At 40.6% G+C, this 23,912-nt stretch overlaps 1 protein-coding gene across 4 annotated transcripts in view; it reads right to left on the bottom strand.

The window, feature by feature from the left end:
• Positions 1-23,912, bottom strand: part of Gyg (glycogenin 1) — an 82,477-nt gene that overhangs the window by 5,622 nt on the left and 52,943 nt on the right. The window contains exons 5-8 of one of the 4 annotated variants that reach the window (XM_080268615.1): positions 23,583-23,680; positions 17,918-18,095; positions 9,328-9,375; positions 684-1,480 (exon numbers count right to left, since the gene is read on the bottom strand). In XM_080268615.1, the coding sequence (XP_080124741.1) occupies positions 857-1,480; positions 9,328-9,375; positions 17,918-18,095; positions 23,583-23,680 (948 nt within the window). In that variant the 3' untranslated portion in view covers positions 684-856. Of the gene's footprint in view, positions 1-683; positions 1,481-9,327; positions 9,376-17,917; positions 18,096-23,582; positions 23,681-23,912 lie in introns of those variants that run through there. The other 3 variants (XM_080268613.1, XM_080268616.1, XM_080268617.1) reach the window with 3 other exon arrangements.

The following is a 23,912-nucleotide window of genomic DNA, read 5'->3' as shown; positions in this document are numbered from 1 at the left end:
TCCAGGACTACAACTACAGTACTATCTTTCACTGGCAGGCAATAACTACTATAAACTAACACTCCCCTGTTCCAGTAAGGGGTAAATTTTGTGGATCCAGAGGAAATACTGTCATCTGTCAACACAGTTTGTGCAGAGTCAGTTTTGCCAAGAACAAAGCATGAAGATGTTAGGTGGAGATAAAAGTGGGTTCCTGGCCAGTGAAGCTTGACCCTCAGTTTTGTGATTAATACAGCCGCATGTGGCAGTTGAAAGCTGGTATTAATATTCCTAACATATGTACACTGATAGGCAGACACTTCGCAGTCTCACCCCCTGCAGAAAAAAGCAACTTAGCCCCTTATGAACAGGTATTTATTCTTGCTGCTACCTTGCAATTTTACTCAACAGAAGGGACCAACTTTAGTGAACGAGTTAATGAAGGCTGTATTTAACCCCTCCAGCTCTAAAAGTCTCTCCCAAGTTGAAGAAAATTGCTTGGAAATAGCAAAAACAACAAGAAGTCATCAGACTGAAAGGGGTAAAAAAAAAAATCATGTCCGCACTGAGCAACCCCCATTCAGCTCATGCAACACCTTGGAAGTCTTTTCCTTCTGGTGAGACTGAAGCTCCACCACCCTGGGATGCAAAACCAAGCAATTTTTACCCAGTGGGACACTTTACTTTTGAACCCCAATGTCAAAACAAGGGCTGCAATCTACATGGCATACAAGGCTTCACAGCACCTCGTCCTTGGCAATTTACAGTTGCATTTAACTTCTTAAGCTTCTCTTGTACATTATTTATATCGCTTTAATATCTACAGTCTGCATCAATAACATACAAGGGAATGCTGTACAATATGAAGAGTAAATAACTAAGGAAGAGGCATTATGAAGTCCCCACAGCCACTTAGAATGACCTCCAGTCCGACATGAGCATTAGTTACCTCTTCCTCTTTCACTTCCACCACTACCACCTCCTGCTCCTCCTCCTCCTCCTCCTCTTGTAGAACCATCCCATTATCCTTGTCAGTCACAGAATACTCAATGGTCGTGTACACACACAAAAACTCGGGCTGTTCCTTGTGACTCTGCGACGTGTCTGTGCCACTGGAACTGTCAGATCCAAGTGGTTGGGTCTCAACATTAGGCTCTACCTCCCCATACCTTGCACTGGCTGAATCCTTGCCCCTCTCAACACTCATTTCCATTACGTTAGTGTCGATGGCATTATCTGGCTTTTCAGAGTCTCCAAAACTGGGCTTCATTACCTGTGCATGGCTGTCACTGGCTTTCAATACCTGGGTGGTGGTCTGAGTTATGGCATAATACCCATTACTGGCCTTAGGCTGCCCACTGTTCCAGCACACCTCTCCCGTCCCTTGTCTATCACTTAGCACACTACTACTCTGCTTTACCTCGCTGGGTGGGGAGGGGGCACGCTCCTGTGTGTGCCCCGCCTCCCGTGTCTCTACCGTTTGTAAACACTGCTTCGTGTCCTTTTATCCAAGTGTAGGGGGTAGAGGGGGAGAGAATGAAGGGCAGCATGTAAGAGTAAAGAGAATGTGGTGAGCAGTTAGTCACTGAACTACTCAAATGGTTACACAACAGATGTTAATACTACCATATACACACACCACTCTAAGGCCAACAGTGTCTTTTAACAGTCAGGGAATCCTGAGCTCTGCAGTTAAAACATATTCAACAGTAATATCTTCAGAATACAGTCTACTGAACATCTGTGGTGCTGAATGATTTAACTTAGGCACACAGTATACAATAACAAAGCACATGGCAGAAATCTGTACTGCTATATGCCATAGTTTCTGGCAGCTCAATACTCCTAACACTGGCAGGATGGATTATCATATCCAGGGCTTGATGCCAAACAATGACCAGTTGTTAAGCTTGAAGCTTTCATACACTGCATGAGTAACCAGTCTGTGATGATGGCATTACTTGTGCAGTGTGGAAAAACTCTGAATTACCAACACTAGGTTTTTCTTTGGTTAGAAGTCCTGGCTATGACTTCCCTTAGCCTAGAGAAGGGATGGTGGGTTAGCAGAAACTATGGCACAATATGTACATGTGAAGTCAGGCTAAAGTCTACTGGGGGAAAAAAAAAAAAAAAAAAAAAAAAAAAATGACAGACCAGACCTAGACAAAATCTCCATGTGCCAAAAATAAAGGTTTACACAACATTTTCTTGGCAGACAAACCTTAACACCGACAATCCAACACATGGCACAGAAGGAGCATACAGACTTTCTTACCCTGTTAATCATCTTTTTTCATAATACCATAGCACTGTTGAGCTTTTGGCTGCATCATTAGGCATGAGAAGGTTAATGTTTCACTGATTTTATGCTGACCATGAAAAGGAAGAGAGTTGGACAGCAAATGTAAAGCTTCTGTACCCAATGGATACTCCTCTCTGCACTGCTCATTTTATTAGGTATTGTATAGCTCATGCTGCTGTCCAATACTAATAATATATGTCACGAGCTTAGTGACTGACACATGACACTAGAGTCCAGAATGCCATTCCAAGGACAAGTGTGTGTGAAATTAAGTCCCATTTTCAGTTTTAAAACTTTTAATACTACACTTACTCAATGTCTATGTACTGATGCAGCTAACAGATCAGTGGTACAGCATGATGAAAAATAAATGATTGCTGCACTGTACTTAGATCAACATTTGTATGCTCTCACGGTAACATCCTAGGAATCAGTTTTGTCTGCTAGTAAAAATAAAGGAATAGCAGTTGTCACTCCAAGGCCTATATAGTAAAATTCTACACATTACATTCCGCAGAGCTTCAGACCCAAACAGCACTTTGGCCTCGACCAAATATTTTCCCTTTAAACAGGGATATAGTCTTTACATTTAATTCTTTCGATCTCCAGAGGATTTTATTCAATTTCAGAAGGATCTGTGGTAATTATGGGGTTCATTTAGTCCACTACTAACCCCTGTATAGTAGTTGAAAAATCAAACCTCCTCTGAATAAAAGAGTCTGGAGGTAGCAAGAATTAAGGAAAAAAAAATTGTAAATCAGACTGAAAAGTATCCCACACTTAAGAATACACACTATGAGAATAATGTTGCAGGAAGAAGCAAATCACCAAATGCTATTATAGAAATATATACAGGATGTAACGGATGGGGAAAAAACAGTGTATACAGTAGAAAGGCATCCTTGTTGGCAATTTATATTATCAAATACACAAAATCATCATTCTGAGGTTGATCCACTAAACAAGGACAGAGACAGCATGAAAAAGGGAGCACTATCAACTGTGTTCAGTGAAAAGAGAAGCCTGTCTAGTGAAATGGGCTGGAACTCATTAATAATGCCTGTACAGTACATTTTCTATATTGCTCTGCTATTAATAATCCTAAGTGTGGGATACTGTTTATCAAAATCGAGACTACTTACATGTCCACCCCAGATTACTACTGTATGACCTATAACTGCTACCATATGTACAAATGATACTGTATTTACATAAACAATGTGGAACATGTGGTATTAAGCCTTCAACTGCGAGTATAGTAATTCTATGTTAACTTTCAATTTCCCACCAAGAATTTGAACCACTTGACTATCTTACAATATTATGACACCTTTGGATCATGAATTCTTGCCATTTCTAGATGATTTTGTTCACCTCAGGAAGTGTCTTACTGAAGGGGTTTAATATGTTAATATCTAACCCCTCCAATTTGAAAAGGCTATCAAAATCTCAATATAATTGTCAGAAGGTGGCCAGAATAAAATAGAAAAGACTTCCTTAAGCTGAATAGGTAGACAATCAACACAGCCACATTAAAGTTCATAATACAGATTTTTGGTGGGAAACTGCAATATACTGATGCCAACCCAAGACTATGTATTGTATAGTTGTACTCTATGTGGTTTGGGGATGCCAATCCAAGATTACTGGTATGCATGGTATGGCTGTATTCTAAGTGGTCTGGAGATTTCTTATCTCTCACAGCAGCTTCTGCACATTAAATCTCAAATTTGTTTTGTATGCTTTTAACTGAAACCATACTAATAATAAAGTTTTTAAAATAACATACAAAAGAATGTTAATGTGTAATATGTTAAACGCACTTCTAAGGAAGAGGTGTTATGATGCCTCCTATGCCACTAGCAATAGGATCTTATTTCTAATGGGGTTACAAGACTCTGCACCAAGTCTTCCTTAGCAGGTTGTCTGGCATCTTACTGTGCAGCCTAATATTCTCTTGTAATACAGGTATTAAGTTTCTTTATACTGACAAGTCCTCATTATGTCGGTGATGTGTTCCAAAAACTTTTTCCCATGCAGCTAGTTCTGTACATTGGGTACATTTGTTTACTGTTTCTCAATTTATTTACTGTACATAATTTCAACAGAGAATATTTCTGTAACTTACTGTGAACTTAACTGCAAAAGAGAGGCAAGAAACTCAGCCACATATCAACAGTCTAAAGTCCAAGGAAAGACACTCCTATTAGAGATCTGATTACATATCCGATTTTTTCCCTAACAGTTCCAGCACCTGCTGGGAAGAACTCAGCTGGTTTTGGTACTTTGTTTAGCTTTCATTCCATAGAAAACATCAGCTGTACCATGACCAACATAATTATGGGGTTCCTTAAAGAGGAAGCAAAGAGTCATTTGAATTGTGACCAGAGTTGATCTGAAATACATAAAACGGCTACACACAATGAGGACTGACTAAATAAGTAATGAAGTGAGTACTGTATTGATGCACCAAATGCGGAAATAGACTTGTAAGGAAGCTGCACTAAAGTCTCCAAGCCAATGGGAATACAACAGCAAGTGCTAACATTTACTGCACAGTACTTTGGTTGCGTACATTTGTGCCGAGGTATAAAATTACAGTACCAAATTTTATGGCTTGCTCATAAACGTGACGTCAAGTACAATACTGCAATTAACTCAAGCTTGAACTATTTTTATAAACCTGAATAAAATACCAAAGAGTCCATAACTGAAAAGAGATACGAGTGAGGGCAATTTATCATAGGCTTGAAAGTGTGCGGAACTAATACTGGACTGACTAGAAAACTGTTGTTTACTAGCATTTTAAATCATGTTCTAAGTCAGTTAAGCACTCAATTATTTTTTTGTTAATTGTATGTCTGTTTGGAGCTGTGTGAATTGTGTCATTAATGATTTGTGTTCAACCTTTTTACAACACCATCACCACTTCAAAACAACAAGCAGCAGGCCAGCTCCAAAAATATGTACACTCTTTAAAGCTTTGGCTTCCACTAAATGATACCAACAAAAGCAACTGTCACCCTCTGCACTTCAGACTGACGTGACTAACACACCAAGTCAATCTCTTCCACCAATCACACCCCTTACATATCCCAAAATTCTTGGGCTTACTTTGGATACATATACACAACTCTTATGTACAGGCAACATCAATGTAAAGGCATCACATAAATCTGCACTGTGAAAACACTCACAGGTACTACCTTTGAGCAGCTGAAGGTATTACAATACTATAACGTCTATTTACATTCATTTGAACATTAACGATGCAAACATAAGCTGGACTCCTGCCTTAACGGCCGCAACTGTGCAAACCCAAGCTGAGCCCCTGCCTTAACAGCCACAAATAAGGAAATGATTAAACAAAGGAAGCTCTGAGAACAATAACAGGATGAACAAAGACCATAAATATATCACCTTGGACCAAGAAGCAAAAGTTCTCCCAGTGATGGACCACATTAATCTGAATGGTACACCAATTTACTGCTACTGCACAGGGTCAATCCTACCCATGTACAGTAATTATTTTCCACAACCACCTTCACCACAAAAATAAATAAATAAATAAAAGTAAATAAATAAAATAATAATAATAATAATCCCAACAACACAGAATCCTTCAATGAAACCACTCTCATCCACCCAACAATTCGCTTCACAAATATACAGCATATACAAGCATGAAGCCACCCAAGTCAAAGCCACCACGGATCTCCAAAACCTCCATGTTAGCTGCATCATCAACTTCCACCAGGTATCCCTGCTTGGAAACATACTCCCACACTATATTCAGCCCCCACACCACAAAACATTTACTCACCTCATCCACCTCACTCTCAGAACTCTCACACTCCAACTCAACCTCAAGAGATCCATGGAAGTCCTCAGCTGAAGTGGCAGATTTTGTGCTGTCCACTGGGTCCAAGTCTTCCAACAAAACCTCATCAACAGATTCATGGGCATGCCCAGCAGAAGTGGCCTGTTGCCGGCACTCCACTGGGTCCACGTTCAACACAACTTCATCAAGAGATCCCTGGGAGTGCTCATATGAAGTGGCCGGTTCCATGTGATCTACTGGACTTACAACTTTCAATATAACCTCATCAAAAGGTCCCTCAGAGTGCCCAGCTGATGTGGCCTGTTGCCTTAAATCCACCGGGTCCACAGTGAACACAACCTCATGAAGAGATCCCTGGGAAGGCTCAGGTGAAGTGGCTGGTTTTATGTATTCCACCAGGTTAACGTCCTTAGGCTTAATCTCAACATAAGATCTCTGGGAGTGTCCAGTTGAAGTGGCCAGTTCCCTATGGTCCACCGGCTTCATGTACAGATGAGTCGGGGGCCACAACAACTACAACAACAACACCAACAACATGTCTTTTTCAAATTAATCAAACTACCATCAGATGATTTTATTCAATGATTTTGTTCATCTTTCCTGTCACTTCTTACTGCTTTTTTTTTTTTTCCTTTATAGGTGGCTTTACATTGAGTCTATCTATCTATCTATCTATAGCCCGATGCCCTAATCCCGCAAAGGGTGGCCGCAGACAAAACGCCTCCAAGTCACTCTGTCACCCACCATTTGACTCCCCTCCCCCCAACTCACCCCCCCCTCCCTCATATACCTCTCAACTCCATCCCTCCACCTCATCCTCGGTCTACCCCTCCTCTCCCTCCCTCCACCTCACCTACATACACCCTCTTAGTCAGTCTTTCATTCTCCATCCTCTCCACATGTCCAAACCACCTCAGTGTATTTCTCCTAATCTTTTCAACCACATCCACATCTACCCCACAATGTTCCTTCACTTCTTCATTCGTCAACCTGTCCCTCCATGTCACTCCACATGCTCCTCTCAAGTAACTCATTTCCACTGCTCTCACTCTTGACTTGTTCCCCTCTTGCAAGGTCCACGCCACGCTTCCATACGTCAGGGTAGGGATCACAATACCATCATGCAGTGACTTCTTAACTTCCATACTCACCTCCCTATTTCTCATCACTGCTTTCAGTGTGCCAACAACCTTCCTTCCCTGCTGTACCCTTTCACGTACTTCATCCCCCAAAGTTCCATCCTTACTCATCACACTACCCAAGTAACAAGCCAAATGGTTTCCTGTAAGCCAAGAAACCATTTACAACGCTGGGTGGTAACCATATAACCAAACCATACGTGCTCCCTACGTGTCAGCAAGTGGGTTGGTGGAGGGTTAGTGTCCCTCCCTGTAAAACAAATAACTCAAAGTCAAATGGCCACCCCTTGTGGGAGTATGGCGTCTGGCAGTAGATAGATAGATAGATAGATTTTGTTCAATTCCAGCAACAATGGGGAAGATTAAGGCTACATTCAAAAGAGTCTCTCCTAAGCTGAATAAAATCATCTGGAGGTAGAAAGACTAAACTAAAAGACATCACCAGAATGAAAGGATTAAATGGCTGTGTACACTGTGTGTATATGTGCATGCACGTGTGTGCACTGTGTGTGCGCACAAGCGTATGCTTGTGCTTGAGCATGTGTTAAGTCTATGGGTCTGGGAGGGGAAAAAAACAAACAAACAAACACACTGCCAAGGAAGAGGTTATGTTTTGGCTTGGTTTGTTTGTGTTTGTCTGCAGCACAATGAAAAAAACTACTGATGGTACTGCACCAAATTTGAAGTAATGATCCAATTCTCTAATGCCCCATCAGGAATGCTGGGGGCCTGCAGTTACGTTATTATGCCCTGACAGTTAAGGCAAAGATAACTAGTCTCACTTGCCCCTTAGTGGCATTATAAGAGCAATAAGCTCCAATCTGTCCTTGTACATAAACCATGTGAGTCTCATCTGGGTGACTGAAGGGGGAGGAGGGAAGATGAAATGTCAAGGTCAAAATAAGGGTTGGTGCCTTGGCAGAGGTATGTGCTCTATTCTTGATATGTCTATTATACAATCTTTGTGTACTGATAACAGTGAATTAAAGGTCAGTTAAATTTTAGTGTTAGCTTTTATGAACTTAAGCCACGTGCAGTTTGAAAACAGACCACATTGCTTATGAAAATGGTCGCTATAACCAAGCTTCAATGATTTAATGAAGGATTAAATGACCATAATAACTATTCTACCTAACTCAATGTGTAATTAAATGTGGATTCAACAAATCAGCTGAAAAGTATAGGAATAAATGTACAGTAACTGTTTGTACTAGTGATCTGCATGAAGCTATAGGGTCATAATTATTCTATTAAGCTTGCAGGCTTTCTTGCACTTCTGCCTTACCAATTTGTACATTACAATTTGGCACCTGTTATCTTCTTATATGGCTCAGCTTTACAAGTGATATACTTTACACAGACTGATACAAAAGAACACTATGTGATGGATATAAAGAAAAACTGGTAAAGAAGAGGTGATATTTCCTGTACAACATTTATAGGGTTTTTATTAGCAGTATACTCTGCGGCTCTTAACAGCAATACACTTGCAAATACAACAGAAGAAAATAGTACTTCACTGAACTTGGGGTGTCTCATTTACTTCTTGCCATATACACTGCTGACAATTTTATTTGGCTTTAGACTTTTTGAACTCAAAAATTAGAATACTGTATTGATAAACCCCTTCAGTATGAGAAGCCTTTCCTGATTAATAAAATAGTCTATACTCCTTTTATCTTAACCTGGCCCCAATTTCTTTCCTTTGGCAGCTTACTTTACGTAACTCAGATGCACAATAAGACAATACTATGGCTCTACATCTTTTCCACTGTACTTCTTTGTGGCTAGGATCATATCTAGCATTACTCTGTTCTTACAATTCAGTATTCATAACAGAGATGATGATGATTTTAGGCCAAGCTATAGTTAACTGGGTATAGCAACAGCAAGAATGAGCTAAACAAGTCATCTGGATTCAGTGGGACTGGGTTAACATACTAAGTACAGAAATAAACTGGTAAAGAAGAGGTGCTGGAAAGCCTCCTTAGCAGATGATACTATCGACCAAACATATGCAAAACCACTGCAATACTTTACAAGGGTTATAACAATTGTGATCTCACCTGGACATCCTCAATGGGGCTCTTGGACTGTGCAACTGTTTGTAGGTCCTGTGAGGGACACCAGGGTAGTTAGTAATCAAAGCATCACACCTCAAACGCTGCTCAGGGAAAATGTTAAGAAATGAAGCATGGTGCACTTGAGAGAAAAGTTCACCTAACATTCCACCTTGTCTATTCACTAACCCCTGTTTGCTAATGTTATCTCAATACTTCTGACCATCCTTTGGTAGCTAACATTCTAAGCTGAGAGAGGCTTAGTATAGTGATTCCCAGTGTTGCAACTGAGTTTATCTGTACATCACAAATAATGACTATTTAATAATGAACACTGGTGTGATATGTGAAAAGCATTCTTATGTTGAGTAATAGCTTGAGTATGAACAATGCTGCTGGTAAGGGATGCAATCATGTGGAGGCACTGGTATAACTGGGCAACTCTACAGGCCTGGTTATATAAACACGTCCTTCCCTATTTTCCAACAAAAGGAAAAGTACAACTTAACCCTGGAATCCACCAGGTTCACATTCAGATGAGCCTGGGGCTACAACAGCAACACAGCATAACATATTAAATGAAACAAACAAGACATTGCTGCATACTTCTATCTATAGATGATTCTCTTTGATATAATACAATATGGTGGAGAGTGACAAGCCCTACGTGTGTCAAGTAGATAGTGGAATAGTAGGTGAGCTTTTGTCCATGACTGTACCAAAGCAAGGTACAAGAAACTTAGTTCACAGCATTACAAGTTAGAATAAAATGTCAAAATCACACAAAGTTAAGATAAAAGAAAATTATATGAATACAGGATACTTGCAATCAAGTTATGAAAAAAAAAATAAAGAAAGAAAATGGCAAATCAGGATAACAGAAAAGTTCAGGTCATTCATCACACATTACCAAAACTTAAAATAACTGGAAAACATATAAGATACAGCCATAATCTGACCCTTGACTAGGAAGAAGTTGCAGCCAAGTTCCACACTGAACAAATACCCAATGGTGGCGATTTGAAGCCTTATATCAGAGTAACAGTATCACTGAAACTGTTCAAGTAGTCTAGTAAAGCTCTGAATTATCACCACACACTTGAGAAGGCCTATTGTTAGTGGCATGAAGCTTTATTACACTGCACAAGTAACTGCGCTCTTGTAAACTGTTCTCATAGTCTAATATGCTCTGAACTACCTGGGTTTCACAACGGACCTGTTGAGGTTTGATGTTTTCTTAGACTGCATGAGTAACTGATCCATCATGAAACATTCCTTATATGCTTTTGTAAAGCTTCAAAGTACACCCACAACTGGGAAAGTTGTTTAATTGGAAAATACTGAACAACAGTTCCAGACTGACTTGAACCCTCTTCAGATCTAAGTCTGGCAGAACCTGTTTAATCTTTCTACTGCTGTACAGTACACTGTTCTTCCTCTGACAGCAAGACACATTGGACGGTGGGTCTTCAATTGGTGTGAGTCTCTGGCTGGGACTTTCAGCCAGGCATAGTAGCTGAGGGTCTTCAGAAACTATGGCACACAATTTGACAAGTTAAATTAGTATTCTTAATCAAATGAGAAACTACAAATCTTCATATTCTCATGCCAAATTAAAATATGAAAATCCAGATTCTGTAATACCATGCATGATCAAGGTGGTGAAATGGAATGCTTGATGTACTGCACAGTACTGTCCTTTCAACAGCAGAAATCAATACAAAATAATTAACCTGTTCAACCATGGTAGACAAGAGGGCTGGTCACCACCTGTCCTCACATACCACCACTTAGGCTCCAATACCTACCATCTATGTAGTAATGCTACAAAATATTCAACTGATATGATTACACTGATTTACTATGAACATATAAATAAAAATGGGTAAAGGTTCTTTCTAATCCCAGAAAACTAACAGCAGATGATCTCTGACTTCCATGGTGATTTATGTCAATATCCAATCAATGAATATGTAAGGAAAGAAATGGTTATGTCCAAACAATGAAAGTTAAATTAAAAAAAAAAGTTTTTGGACACATCTCTGTTAGAAAAAAAATAAATAAAAAGTTCTATCTATCTATCTACTGCCAGATGCCTTAGTCCTAAAAGGGGTGGCCATAAACAAATCACCTCCAAGTCACCATGTCCCCCACCATTTCAGTGCCCTCCCCAGCTCACACCCCGATCTCTCTCTCATACCTATCCACTCCATCCTTCCATCTCATCCTCAGCCTCCCCCTCCTTCCCTCCACCTCACTCACATACACTCTCCTCGTTAGTCTCTTGCTCTCCATCCTCTCCACAAGGCTAAACCACCTCGATGTATTTCTCCTACCACTTCCTATCACATCCACATCCACACCACAACACTCCTTCACTTCTTCATTTGTCAGCCTGTTTCTCCATATAACTCCACATGCTCCTCTCAAATAATTCATTTCCAATGTTCTCACCCAGCTTGTGTCCTTCCACCTAGGTCCAAGCTTCACTGCCATACGTTAGAGTTGGTATCACAATAGTATCATGCGGCAACTTTTTTTACCTCCATGCTCACTTTTCTATTTCTTATCACTGCTTTCAAAGAACCAGCCATCTTTCTTCCCTGCTGTACCCTTTCAAGCACTTCATCCACCAAACTTCCATCCTTACTCATCACACTATCCATGTACTTAAATGCACAAGCATTTTCCATTTCATCATCCAACCTCACTGTACATTCAGTGACTTCATTTCTCTCAGAGACCATAACTTTATTCTTCCCTATATTCACCTTTAGATTCCATTTCTTACACACACTCCCAAATTCATTCACCACACTTTACAGTTCCCCTTTGTCTTCACTTAACAATACAATATCTGCCAACAACAATACAGGAAATTTCCAAATGCTGCCCTCTCTTACTTGGGCTGCTCCAACATCCAATGCCCTACCATGTATCTCTTTTAGAACCCCATCCATACAAAGACTGAGCAACCCTGGAGACATGGCATCCCTGTTTCAATCCAACATTCAAATAGGAAAATTCACTCATTCACTATCCACATGCACCACAGCCTTAGCACCCACATACATTCTCTTTATGGCATTCAACAACTTCCCATTTACTCCATTTATTCTTAATATTTTTCCACATTCCTTGTCTACCCACTGTCATACCCTTTCTCCATACTGCATACAACTTCCTTCCCTTCTCTAGAAACTTTTCCACTTAAGACCTAAGTATAAATATCTGATCTGCACAACCTCTTCCCTTTCTAAAACCTCCCTGTTCTTTTCCAACTAATTCCTCTGTCATTTCCCTAAACCTGTCAGTATGTATCCTACCATATACTTTTCCTATTAAACTAAGAAAACAAATGACCCTATAACTACACACTTCTTTTTCCTCTTTTTCTTTGTCCATTCATCCAATCCTACATTGCACCATGAGAAGTGTAGGAGCCCGGGGCTAGGCATTGGGTCCTGACATTTAAGATGAGAGCGACCAGCCTCATTCATCCCTGAGAGGCATTACATGTGCAATGAACCCCAACCACCCCTTGCATATAAACCTTCACTGACTCAATCCAACTGGAGCACAGTAATTACCCACTAAACCACCAGGCACCAAAATTTGGTTATATGGTTACCACCTAGTGTAGTAAATGGTTTCCTGATGTACAAGAAACCATTTGGCTTGTCACTCTGTGTAGAGTCACCCACAGGCAAAAGGAAGAGGAAAGAATGAAGGAAAGAAAGACAGAAGAGGGAGTGTAAAGTCACCCGTAGGCAGAAGGATAAGGAAAGAATGAAGGAAAGAAAGACAGAAGAGGATGGAAGGAAAGAAAGACAGAAGAGGATGGAAGGAAAGAAAGACAGAAGAGGATGGAAGGAAAGAAAGACAGAAGAGGATGGAAGGTAAGATGGATGGAGGAGATGAAAGGGCAGACACCCGAGAGCAGCACTACATCAAGTGAGTGGATGGTGAGCTTGTACAGGGGAATAATTATACAAGACTTCCATTCCTCTGGGACTCTACCTTCCTCCCAGGCCAATCTGCACAACTTCCATATCCATTCTACTACGATCTCTCCCCCCATGCTTCATCATTTCACCACACACTCCATCAATTCCTGGGGCCTTCCCCATTTTTACTTTCTTCACTGCTTCAGTTACTTTCATCCTACTGTCTCTTCCTCCCTTCTCACACCTTTCTTCTCCCAGCCATTCCCCAGCCACTTATATATTCATTACTTTCATTCTCTGTTTAACAGTTCCTTAATGCGTTCTCTCCATCTGCTCACTTTTTCTCCCTTCTCCACTAGCAATCTACCATTTTTACCTTTCACTTCCTACTAACTTCCTTATCACCCTCCCTTACTCTATCTCCTACCAGAATATTTTCTTACATTCCCTCTACTTTACACTCAATTCCTTCCAAATTCCTCATCCACTCTCTTCTTACTTTCTCTTACTAATCTTCCTCTCTACTTATAACTCTCTTTCCTGTCTCAACTTCCTCCATGCCTCTGCTTCCCATCCACTCACTATATGCCTTATTTTGAATCATAGCTTGCCTCACCTCTTCATTCTACCATGCCCTTCCTTGCACACCTTTTTGCCTTCTCTTCACCCCACACACCACCTCACATGCTGCATCAGTTTCTTTCATGAATATCTTGCACACACTTTCCACCTCCCCCCCCCCCCATCTGCTCCAAATCATACTTATCCAATCGCTTCCCTCTTATATTCTGCCTTTTTTCCATCCTCTTGCAATCTTTCTGGCCTCCTAGTATGGAATACTTCCTCCTGTCCTTCCCTCTTCCTATTCCTCCATCGCACTTGAACCCTGACTTTCGCCACCACTCAGAAAGCCACTCCCCAAACTTCTGTATGCTCTTGCATCCATTATATACCTTCTCATTCAGTCATCCACACACACATCAGTCATTGCATTCTGTTCGTTCAGTACACCACCCACCCTTCTCATCACTTGCCACTTATACCTGTGGACCATTTTGTGCCTAAACTGGGTATTGGCTATCACCAAAATTTCCACTACAGCACTGCCATTCTCATCCACTTCTGCAGGCACAACCCACTCACCAACTACTCCATACACCTTCACAATCCCTACTTTTCCATTCATATCTCCAATCAAAAACACTCTCCTTCCTCTCAAACTTTTCCATGCACACTTCCACATTTGCCCAGAACTCTTCTATCACTCTGCTCGTGCACACACACACATGCACAGATGCAAACATGCATGCATGCACGCACGCAAGCACACACGTACGCACACATGCACGCATGCACATACGCATGCACGCACACACACAATATCGCCCACATTTGTATTCCCACTTACAATCTTACCCACATAATCCTTAACATCATGTCCTGGGGTTGTTTTCACCACCCAAACCACCAGGAGGTGTTTTTCTTAAAAATCACCTTTATTTAAACCATAATTTCTCAGCTAAAACTATAATATAATACTACAAAACACTAGATCATGTATACATGACCCCCAGATGGTCCCAGGAAGACATGTATACATGTCACCCGGATGGGAGGGTTTAAACCAACTGATCCATACTCTTATATTCTCCTTCCATCTCTTGCACACAACAGTACATACACCCTCTTTTGCCCTCTCATTTTCACCTACTCCCATCCATACTCCCACTCTCTCTCTCACTTTCACCTCTTCCATTAGTTTCAGTTAATCCACACATGTCCACTTTTGCACCCTCATGCACCTGGACAATCTCTCTCTCTCTCTCTTTCACCTCATCATTTGCATTCCATACATTCCATGTTGCAATCCATACCAAGTCCTTTGTCCAGTCACTGGTCATCACCTGTTGGTCTGTCCTTATCAGAGGCTTCTTGTCTGTATTTTTAGTTAAATTGTTTTCTGGGGAGGGTCACTAACCCTCAGCCAACCCACTTGCTGACATGTAGGGAACACTTGTTGGTAGTTGTAGTAGTAGTAGTTCCCTAGGCAGTCTGGTCGAACAGCCCCAAGTCCCTCAGGAAGGCCATGGCTGAGACCGGGCTTTCCCACAGAGCTCTCATGAAGTGTAGGTTGTGTTGTTGGCATAGGTGATTGTGTGCAATACAGTCTTCCATAATGTGCTTAATAGTATGGGGTGCTGTGTTACATCCAGGACAGGCATCAGCGATGGAGTCATCCAGCCTCTTCTGGTAGCTTAAGAGGGCTGGATGGTGCCCACATCTCAGCCTGGCCAGGTGGACCCTGTCCTCACAAGGGAGATAGGATTCAGAAGGGTGGATGTCAGGAGGCCGTGCATGCAGCTGTGTGTTGTCTTTAAGTGACTGAATGGAGCGGCGAGTGATTTGAGTGTGGATATGCTTCTGGAAGCTGGTCTGAGGTGGCCGAGGGGGGAGAGATGACAGCATTTGTGTATGATATCGTGTGATGGGTGTTATTTTGATGTTCCTAGGTGTGGGTGGATGTGCTGCCATGTAATGAAGTTGATGTTGTGGGTTTGTGGAGGCTGCAGCAAGAATCTGGGTGCCTCTCATTTCTAGGTGATCCTTGACTTTGAGGACTTTGGCCTCTTGATGCAGGTTAGCTGTGCAGCCTGTGATTATATTTAGGGCCTTGTTCTGTATGGTCTGTAGTGTGTTGTAGTGTGTTTTGGTGAGGTTAGGAGCCCAAGCAGGGCTTGCATAATTCATCACTGAATGTATGTATTGTCTGTATACTGTGGTGGTGGTTTCTTTGTTGTGTCTGAATGTTATATGGGCAAGTGACCTCAAGGCATTGAGTCTTGGTGTTATTTTATTTTTAATGTTTGTGATGTGTTGTTTAAATGACACTGATGTTACATTCCCCTAGCCCAATCACAACATGGCTTTAGGCCACTACACTTCACAAACACCATTCTTACAGACCATACAGAGAGAGTTTTCAATGGCATGAATTCAGCTAGGCCACCACACAGAACACTCCTAGTCACACTAGACATCAGCAAAGCTTTTGATGCCATCCCCCGCCACAACCTCACAAACAAAATACTCAACACAAATATGCACAATAATACAAAAAGATGGTTGGCAAACTACTTAGCAGGCAGATGTGCACATGTAACATTTGCCGGTCAGTCTTCTAACATCAGAAACTTCACAAACAGCATCCCCCAAGGATCTGTTTTGTCCCCTACACTCTTTAACCTATACATGCACGACATACCCACACCGCACACACCACAGACACACATAGCTTCCTATGCAGATGATATAACACTTACATGTGCACAACAAAATGCAAACACAGCTGCACACATCCTCCAACCTTACCTCAACACACTACATGAATTGTTCACCATAAACAGGCTCAAAATAGCTCCAGCCAAATCTACAGTGACCCTTCTCACAAACTGGACAGCAGAACACAGTCACATCCCACACCTCACCATAAACAACATTCCCCTACCCCCCCCCACACACAAAATCCTTGGTGTAATATACAATACATCAGTGGGTCACTGATTTTCAGGAGGTTGTTTACTTAGGACATTTAATTTTTTTTTTTAGTGGTCAGTGGGGATGACCATTGTCCACTCACTCATTGTACTGGTACTCTATTTTAGGGGAAGTCTGCATAAGGTTATCACCCACCATATTAAATGATTTCCTGGTTTACAGGAAATCATTTGGCTTGTCACTCAATGCAAAAATACCCTAAAATAAAGTACCCCTACAATGAGTGTGTAGATGATGGGCACCCCCACTGACCAGTAAAAAAAAAAAATTAATGGTCTAATTAGACAACCTCCTGAAAATCAGTGACCCACTGACTAGCTATGTCAGTGTCTTCGTTGTGCAGCCCAGACCTCCATTTCTGGGCTATGTAATTATTTGTTCCGAGAGCAAGAGAAAAATTACTTTCTGTTAGTACAGACAGTCAACACAATATCCACAGTAAGTACACAAATGATACTAAACAGAACTAGCAATGCATGTTTTCTAGTTCCTTCTGGTATGATTCTACCCAACCAGTGGTGCTTCACAGAACATATGCTGTATACTCGTATGAAAACAAAAGCATAACTACAGTAGGCTGGCTGGTTCACACCAGACAATTCCTGTCCACACGTATGACTAGACTGAGTCTAGTCATACGTGTGGACAGGAATTGTCTGTATACTGTATACTGTCCTTACATATTCAGTGATAAATGGACTGTATTCCAAACCCACTTGTCATATACATATGTAGCCTACTGAAACAATAAAAAATGGTTGCTAGGAACAAAAAATACTGGACCCCCTATTATTATGCACTTAATTCATCTTTGGGTGTGGTATGGTTTCTCAGACAAGAATAAAAGGGCAAATGGTTAAATGTTCTAATCAGCCAGTCTCATGATACTGTGACCAGTTACCTTACTTAAGATGTGGCCACACTTGGCAGAAACATGAATGACAAGAAACTATGCACAGGGTAAGTGCTGCTGTTAACAGTCTAACTTTGATGGAACCCTATGTTTAGGTACTTCATGTAATCACATTTCCGTTAAGTATATATAGCTACACCCTTAAACATCTGTGTGTCTGCAGTGTTGAATGCTTTCTCACCATCTCTGGGACACCCGGATGTACAAGGCGCTGGTAGATGGCCCACCACGAGTTGAGATAAGGGGCCAGGTGAGAATAGCCTGGCGCAGTTGCCACACTGCCACTCCCAGCATCATACCGGTGATGCCACGGCTTCAGTGCTCCAAGGAAGTGTACCAGTTTGGCATTGGCACCATACCTGTCAAGGGAGGGAAGGGTTATGGGATGTCCTTAATTTTTTTCTTGTCATCTCCTGATGATTTTATTCAGCTTCAGGACAGACAGTGTGGTAGGTGGTGGTGACCATCATCCACTCACTTGATGTAGAGCTGCCTACTTCTTCCTTAGCCTTTATCATTCTTTTTCTGTGTCTGCTCTCCTCTCTTCATATTTCTCCCATCTTTCCTGTCACTTCTTATTGCTATTCTTTCCTTTACAGGTGGATTTACATTGAGTGACAAGCCAAATGGTTTCCTGTAAGCCAAGAAACCATTTACTAAGCTGGGTGGTAACCATATAACCAAACCATACGTGCTCCCTACGTGTCAACAAGTGGGTTGGTGGAGGATTAGTGCCCCTCCCCATAAAACAAATAACTCAAAGTCAAATGGCCACCCCTCACGGGATTGTGGCGTCTGGCAATAGATAGATAGATAGGACAGACTTCACATTGGCAGCATTAGACCTTATTTACCCAAACACTGCATGAGTTCAACCAAAAAAAAGTGCAGCATCATGACTCTGGCACCATACCTATCGATGAATGGAAGGGTTAGGAGATGTCATTTTAACCCTTTAATCCCAGATGACATCCTTTTTTAGAATATTCTTACTGGTGCAAGACAAAATGAGTTTAATAAGCTTTATCTAACTATCTATCTATCTATCTATTGCCAGACGCCATAATCCTGTAAGGGGTGGCCACTTGACTTTGAGTTACCTATTTTACAGGGAGGGGCACTAACCCTCCACCAACCCACTTGTTGACATGTAGGGAGCACGTACGGGTTGGTTATATGTATATCTAACTACTCCAGTTTAAAAAAATCTATACTAAGCTGCATGAAACATAGCAGTAATTAAATCTGAAAACACACACACACACACACATGCACAAAACAGTATCAATGGGTGCCATCTTCTGACAATATTCTTCTGCTTTGGAGAGAGCTTTCAAACTGGAGGGATTACTGGTAACCTGAGTGTTAAGAAACCTTTAAACCCTGTTAACTCTCTCATACACCAAGGCTCTGTAAAAAATCCAACTGCTTGCACTATTCCGACACAGGTTGCGTCCACGTGAAATCCAACCACCCGCACTTTTTCGAAGCAGGTTGTGTCCAACCATACAGCTTGTGGTATCTTTTTGCCATGATTTTTGGTTGCATAATTCAACTTTCTCCTCTGCCCTTATTTACTACTGTATTATGAAATTGTTACATGTTTTCCATCAATCCATCCATCATTATAAATGAATAAATCTATCTATCTATCTATCTATTGCCAGACGCCATAATCCCGTATGGGGTGGCCATTTGACTCTGAGTTATTTGTTTTACAGGGAGGGGCACTAACCCTCCACCAACCTACTTGACACGTAGGGAGCACGTATGGTTTGGTTGTATGGTTACCACCCAGCGTTGTAAATGGTTTCTTGGCTTACAGGAAACCATTTGGCTTGTCACTCAATGTAAAGCCACCTGTAACGGAAAGAAATTATGAAATTGTTACATGTTTTCCATCAATCCATCCATCATTATAAATGAATAAATGATCTTCCTAATGAACAAGAAAAAAATAAATTACCTAAAAAAATTAAAAAAAAAAAAAAAATAAATAAAAAAAAAACTGTACTGACTTTTTAATCGTTCTCTTTCACTCAATGCCGACTTCTCACATATACAAACATTTCATCAGTTAACAAGCAATGATGAAATGTTTATATATCTAAAAAATTGGTGTTGAATAAATGAGTGAAGGAAAAAATATGGTAATTTATATATTGTTTCTTTTCTTTTTCTTCTTTCATTAGGAAAATAATTTATTCATTTATAACATGTAGTAATTTCATAACAGTACAGTTTCAAATGAGGGCAGGGAAATGAAATTATTGGAAACATTTTACAATACTGAGCCGGCCACTACTCGAGGAGCCGGGTGTGCTCAAAGACCTTAAGATATTTCTGTTCTGTACACCATAAAAATCTTTCTACTAGAGCCAGAAGTAATTTTTTTATGCAAATCATTGCAAAAATATGCTCTACAGCTTTCTCTCAACCAACAATGATGAAATGTTTATATATCTGAGAAATCACCATTGAATAAATGACTGAACAATAAAATATGGTAATTTATCTTTTTTTTTTTTTTTTTTTTATTAGGAAGATCATTTGAGGCATTTAGTAACAGACCAAGCTATACACCACCACAGCCAAACTCGAGCTAAGGCCGCCATATTGTTCCCACAACATTCCTTTGTATTAGGGAAGTGAAAGGGTTCTAGAATACAGCCAGCAATATGGTTGAAAATACAGAGAAATAACACAAACTTTTGCCCATTTGGGTTGAAGGTGCGGTGGGAGCTGTGACATTCTGACGCATGAGTGTGGCGCGGTAAACTAGGTGAATTTCCTATTGAGTAACTCTTACCTATGGGCCTTATAGACAGACTGTGTATTGAGAGTAGAGATTTAAAAACTAAATGGGCTGTGGCAAATTTTGAGATAGGAGCTGGACCCACTATACCTTCAGCAGTAAGGTCAATTTTCTATCAAGTAACCCTGAACTATGGGCCTTATGGACATACACCAATAATGAATCAAAATCTTAGTATTTGACCGGGATATATGTTCCTTCCCGCCATAGTCTGAAGCTGCCCAGTCACAAGCTGAGTTGCATACCATGAAGTTACGAGAGCCAAACGTGAGACGCCATACAGTTTTCTCTCCCACAGTCTGTCCGTCTGTCTCTCTCTCTCTCATCATGAACAGTGCTAGTCATTAATATTATACAATTAAATTTTTTTATCTTAATCTTTCAGTATTAACATTACCATTGTCATTGTTTTTAATGCTTTCAGAATAGTCTGTGATTTTAGGTTTACAGAATACAGGCATACCCTGGTTTAATGATGCAACTGGTTAAGTAAAAACCCATTGCTAGGCAAGGTATCACATCCTGGGGTAGAATTAACATGTAAAATATAGGGATGTATTTTTGAGCCTTGGGTTTCCCCCCAACGAAGTCCTAAACCCACCCAAATGAGTCCAAAAAAGTTTAAAGATGATCTAAATGGCCTAACAGCTGTAAATGAAGCTAACCCAAGCCTAAAACCAGTGCCCATCTCACTTGTGCCCAGTCAAGGTCACTGAAGAATGCAATCTCAGACTCTCATTCAAACTTGGTACAGAAGATGCAGCAGCATTGTATACAATCCCACCATCAGACGGTCCCAGGACAAATAAATAAACATCTGTTATCCATAATAATAATAAATGAATGATGCAGACATGTCCAAGGTGCAAATTGTTGTGAGGAAGGATCACTGATGTTTTAATGAGGTATTCTCCTGACAGGGAATGCGAATGATGATGCGATCGGGACAGCCTTTTCAATGGCCCCTCTTTATGTCATTTTAGTTACTGCTCTGGTTGCCGAGCTCTTTATTTTCTTCTCTCTTATTTGCTAACATTTATTTAGAAATTCTTTTGCATTTTCAAAGCATTTTCCCTTGAACAACCTGAATGTAAACACATGATTTAGTGATGTCACAGTTTTCATCAATGAAGGAAATATTTACTCTTTAAGGCATTCATAATTACTAATATTTATTTAAAATTAGTGTTATATATTCCATGAAAGGTTAGATGTTCAATGGTCAAACACCAGATATGCTTTGTTGAGTCACCTAGTTGTCCACAATGTTTTGTACCACGTCTGATGGGCGTGAATCCATACCCCAAATGACAGTGTTCATCTATGACTGAAACACATCAAGTCTAAAAACAGTTTATAAATCAACCTAAACACAAAATTTAAGTCTAAAGTATCATCAAAATCGATTAAAAAAAAAAAAAAAAAAAAAAGACCCATCCCAAAACCGGGGGTTGGTCTACGATATGTGGGGTAGGGTGGTTATTTCTATCCCCATCACTATTCTGGGGCGTATCGTAAATCGGGGTTTGCCTGTACTGTCTCATTCGTTATTGTCAAACTTTTAGGGGTAAATTGGGGTTTGCCTGCACTTTCATTCATTATTTTAAAACTTTTTTGGGTTTAGGGTCATTCTTACATTATTCCTTTATCTTGAATGCTTCCTTATTGTTACTAAACCTAACATCATCATTATTACTTCTTTTCTTGCGCTGTCTGAGAAGATATTCGTGTTTTTTGATGTTTAAAAAAAAAATGCACTCAAGGTTATCCGACCTTTAAACTGCTAAAATAAAGTCCAAATACTAAAATATCAGAGCCGCTTTCTTTAATCAATAGTGTGACACCACCGAGATCATAATGATGTTATCTCTAAATTCTATTCCATATTTCTGTGGTTAATAATAGTCAAATAACATTTTATCAGAGGTTTGGTCAGACCATGGTGGGCATTTCATCACATTATCATTAAGAATACTCACAGACAGCATAAGTATGAGGTTACTGCAAGAAGTACATACGTTAAGCTACATCTTCATTCATTCATTCATTGCCAGACGCCATGTATCCCAAACGGGGTGGCCAAGGGCTTAGAGTTAATTGTTTTACAGGGAGGGGCACTAATCCTCCACCAACCCCACTTGACACGTAGGGATGCCCACAGCATCTGAAAAAATAATTATCAAGATAACTCCAGCAGTTACAGAAATAGGACAGTTTAAAGGTTGCAAAACTCTGATCGCATTTTTCTCTTTTTATTTTCAGCGGATAGGATGGTATATTACTAAGGGCCTCATTAACTCATTTATAACATGCAGCAATTTCATAATAATACAGTTATAAAAAAGGGCCGGGGAGAAAGTTGAATGGAAAAATTTTCCGAAGTCGCACACATCACTGAGTGAGGGGTGTGTGGCATGTAAGATCTGGGCCAGCCAGCGAGGGTCATGCAGTACTTGGAAGCAGTTGGACACAGGTTGTATCAAAACAGTTCGAGAGGGTTAACGTAAAAGGCTTTTCCTATGCTGAGCAAAGTTGGTACAGTAGGGGGTGGGTGGGAAGGGGAGAAGTAATAGGGAAGTCACCAAGACTCAAGGATACTGATGAGACTTGTCATAAATGATGGTCTAATAAGAGCCCCAGCCTGGTGTTGACACCATACCTGTTGAGTAAAGGAGGGGTCAAGACTTTAATAATGAGGATCATCCATCCCTCCATCTTCGTATATGTCTACGATGTGTGGTGCTGGAGTGAAACTTTAAAAATGACCCAACTTTCAATAATGATTGGATGTAATAGGTGGTCTAGTGGTATGGTAAATGACTGATTCTGCTCACCTCAAAAGCTGATTTGCTCGTTCCCACAACTTGTGAAACTATTTTAAACGGGATATATAATCACTCAGCAACTTCCTTATCTCCCTGAAAGAAGGATGTTGCGTGCAGAAGAGCAAGTTCTGCTTACAGTCCACTGGGTTCACATTCAGATGAGTCTGGAGGCACAACAATAACAAATGTAACAAGTGTGTACTCACTGCTTGTAGGCAGGGAGGTATGTATAAGTGGCCGAGGCGACCATGTTGTACACGAAGGAGATGCGGTGCCAGTCTGGGAAGGCCATGTTGAGGAGGCCCTGGGGTCATATGGATGAAACATCAGCCAACTTTTATAATAAACAAGTCTTCATAAAGGTTGGTACTAATCAGCCTTGTTTTTTGCATTGCCACTAATATTCACTGTATTTGACCATCAAGCCATTGGTAGTTTTATGAAGGAATAAAAATGTATAAACAAGCAATATTAATTATCTGAACTCTTGCCCCTTTTCAATTCTGACCATTGAATGAACCAGAGGGGTTAGATAT

Source organism: Coenobita brevimanus, chromosome 28 (assembly GCF_032717465.1).
Source record: "Coenobita brevimanus isolate Jiangsu-jjx chromosome 28, ASM3271746v2, whole genome shotgun sequence".
In the NCBI taxonomy this organism is placed as follows: Eukaryota; Metazoa; Arthropoda; class Malacostraca; order Decapoda; family Coenobitidae; genus Coenobita; species Coenobita brevimanus.
The sequence above is the reverse complement of the archived record's forward strand: the minus strand, read 5'-3'. Positions and strand labels throughout refer to the sequence as shown.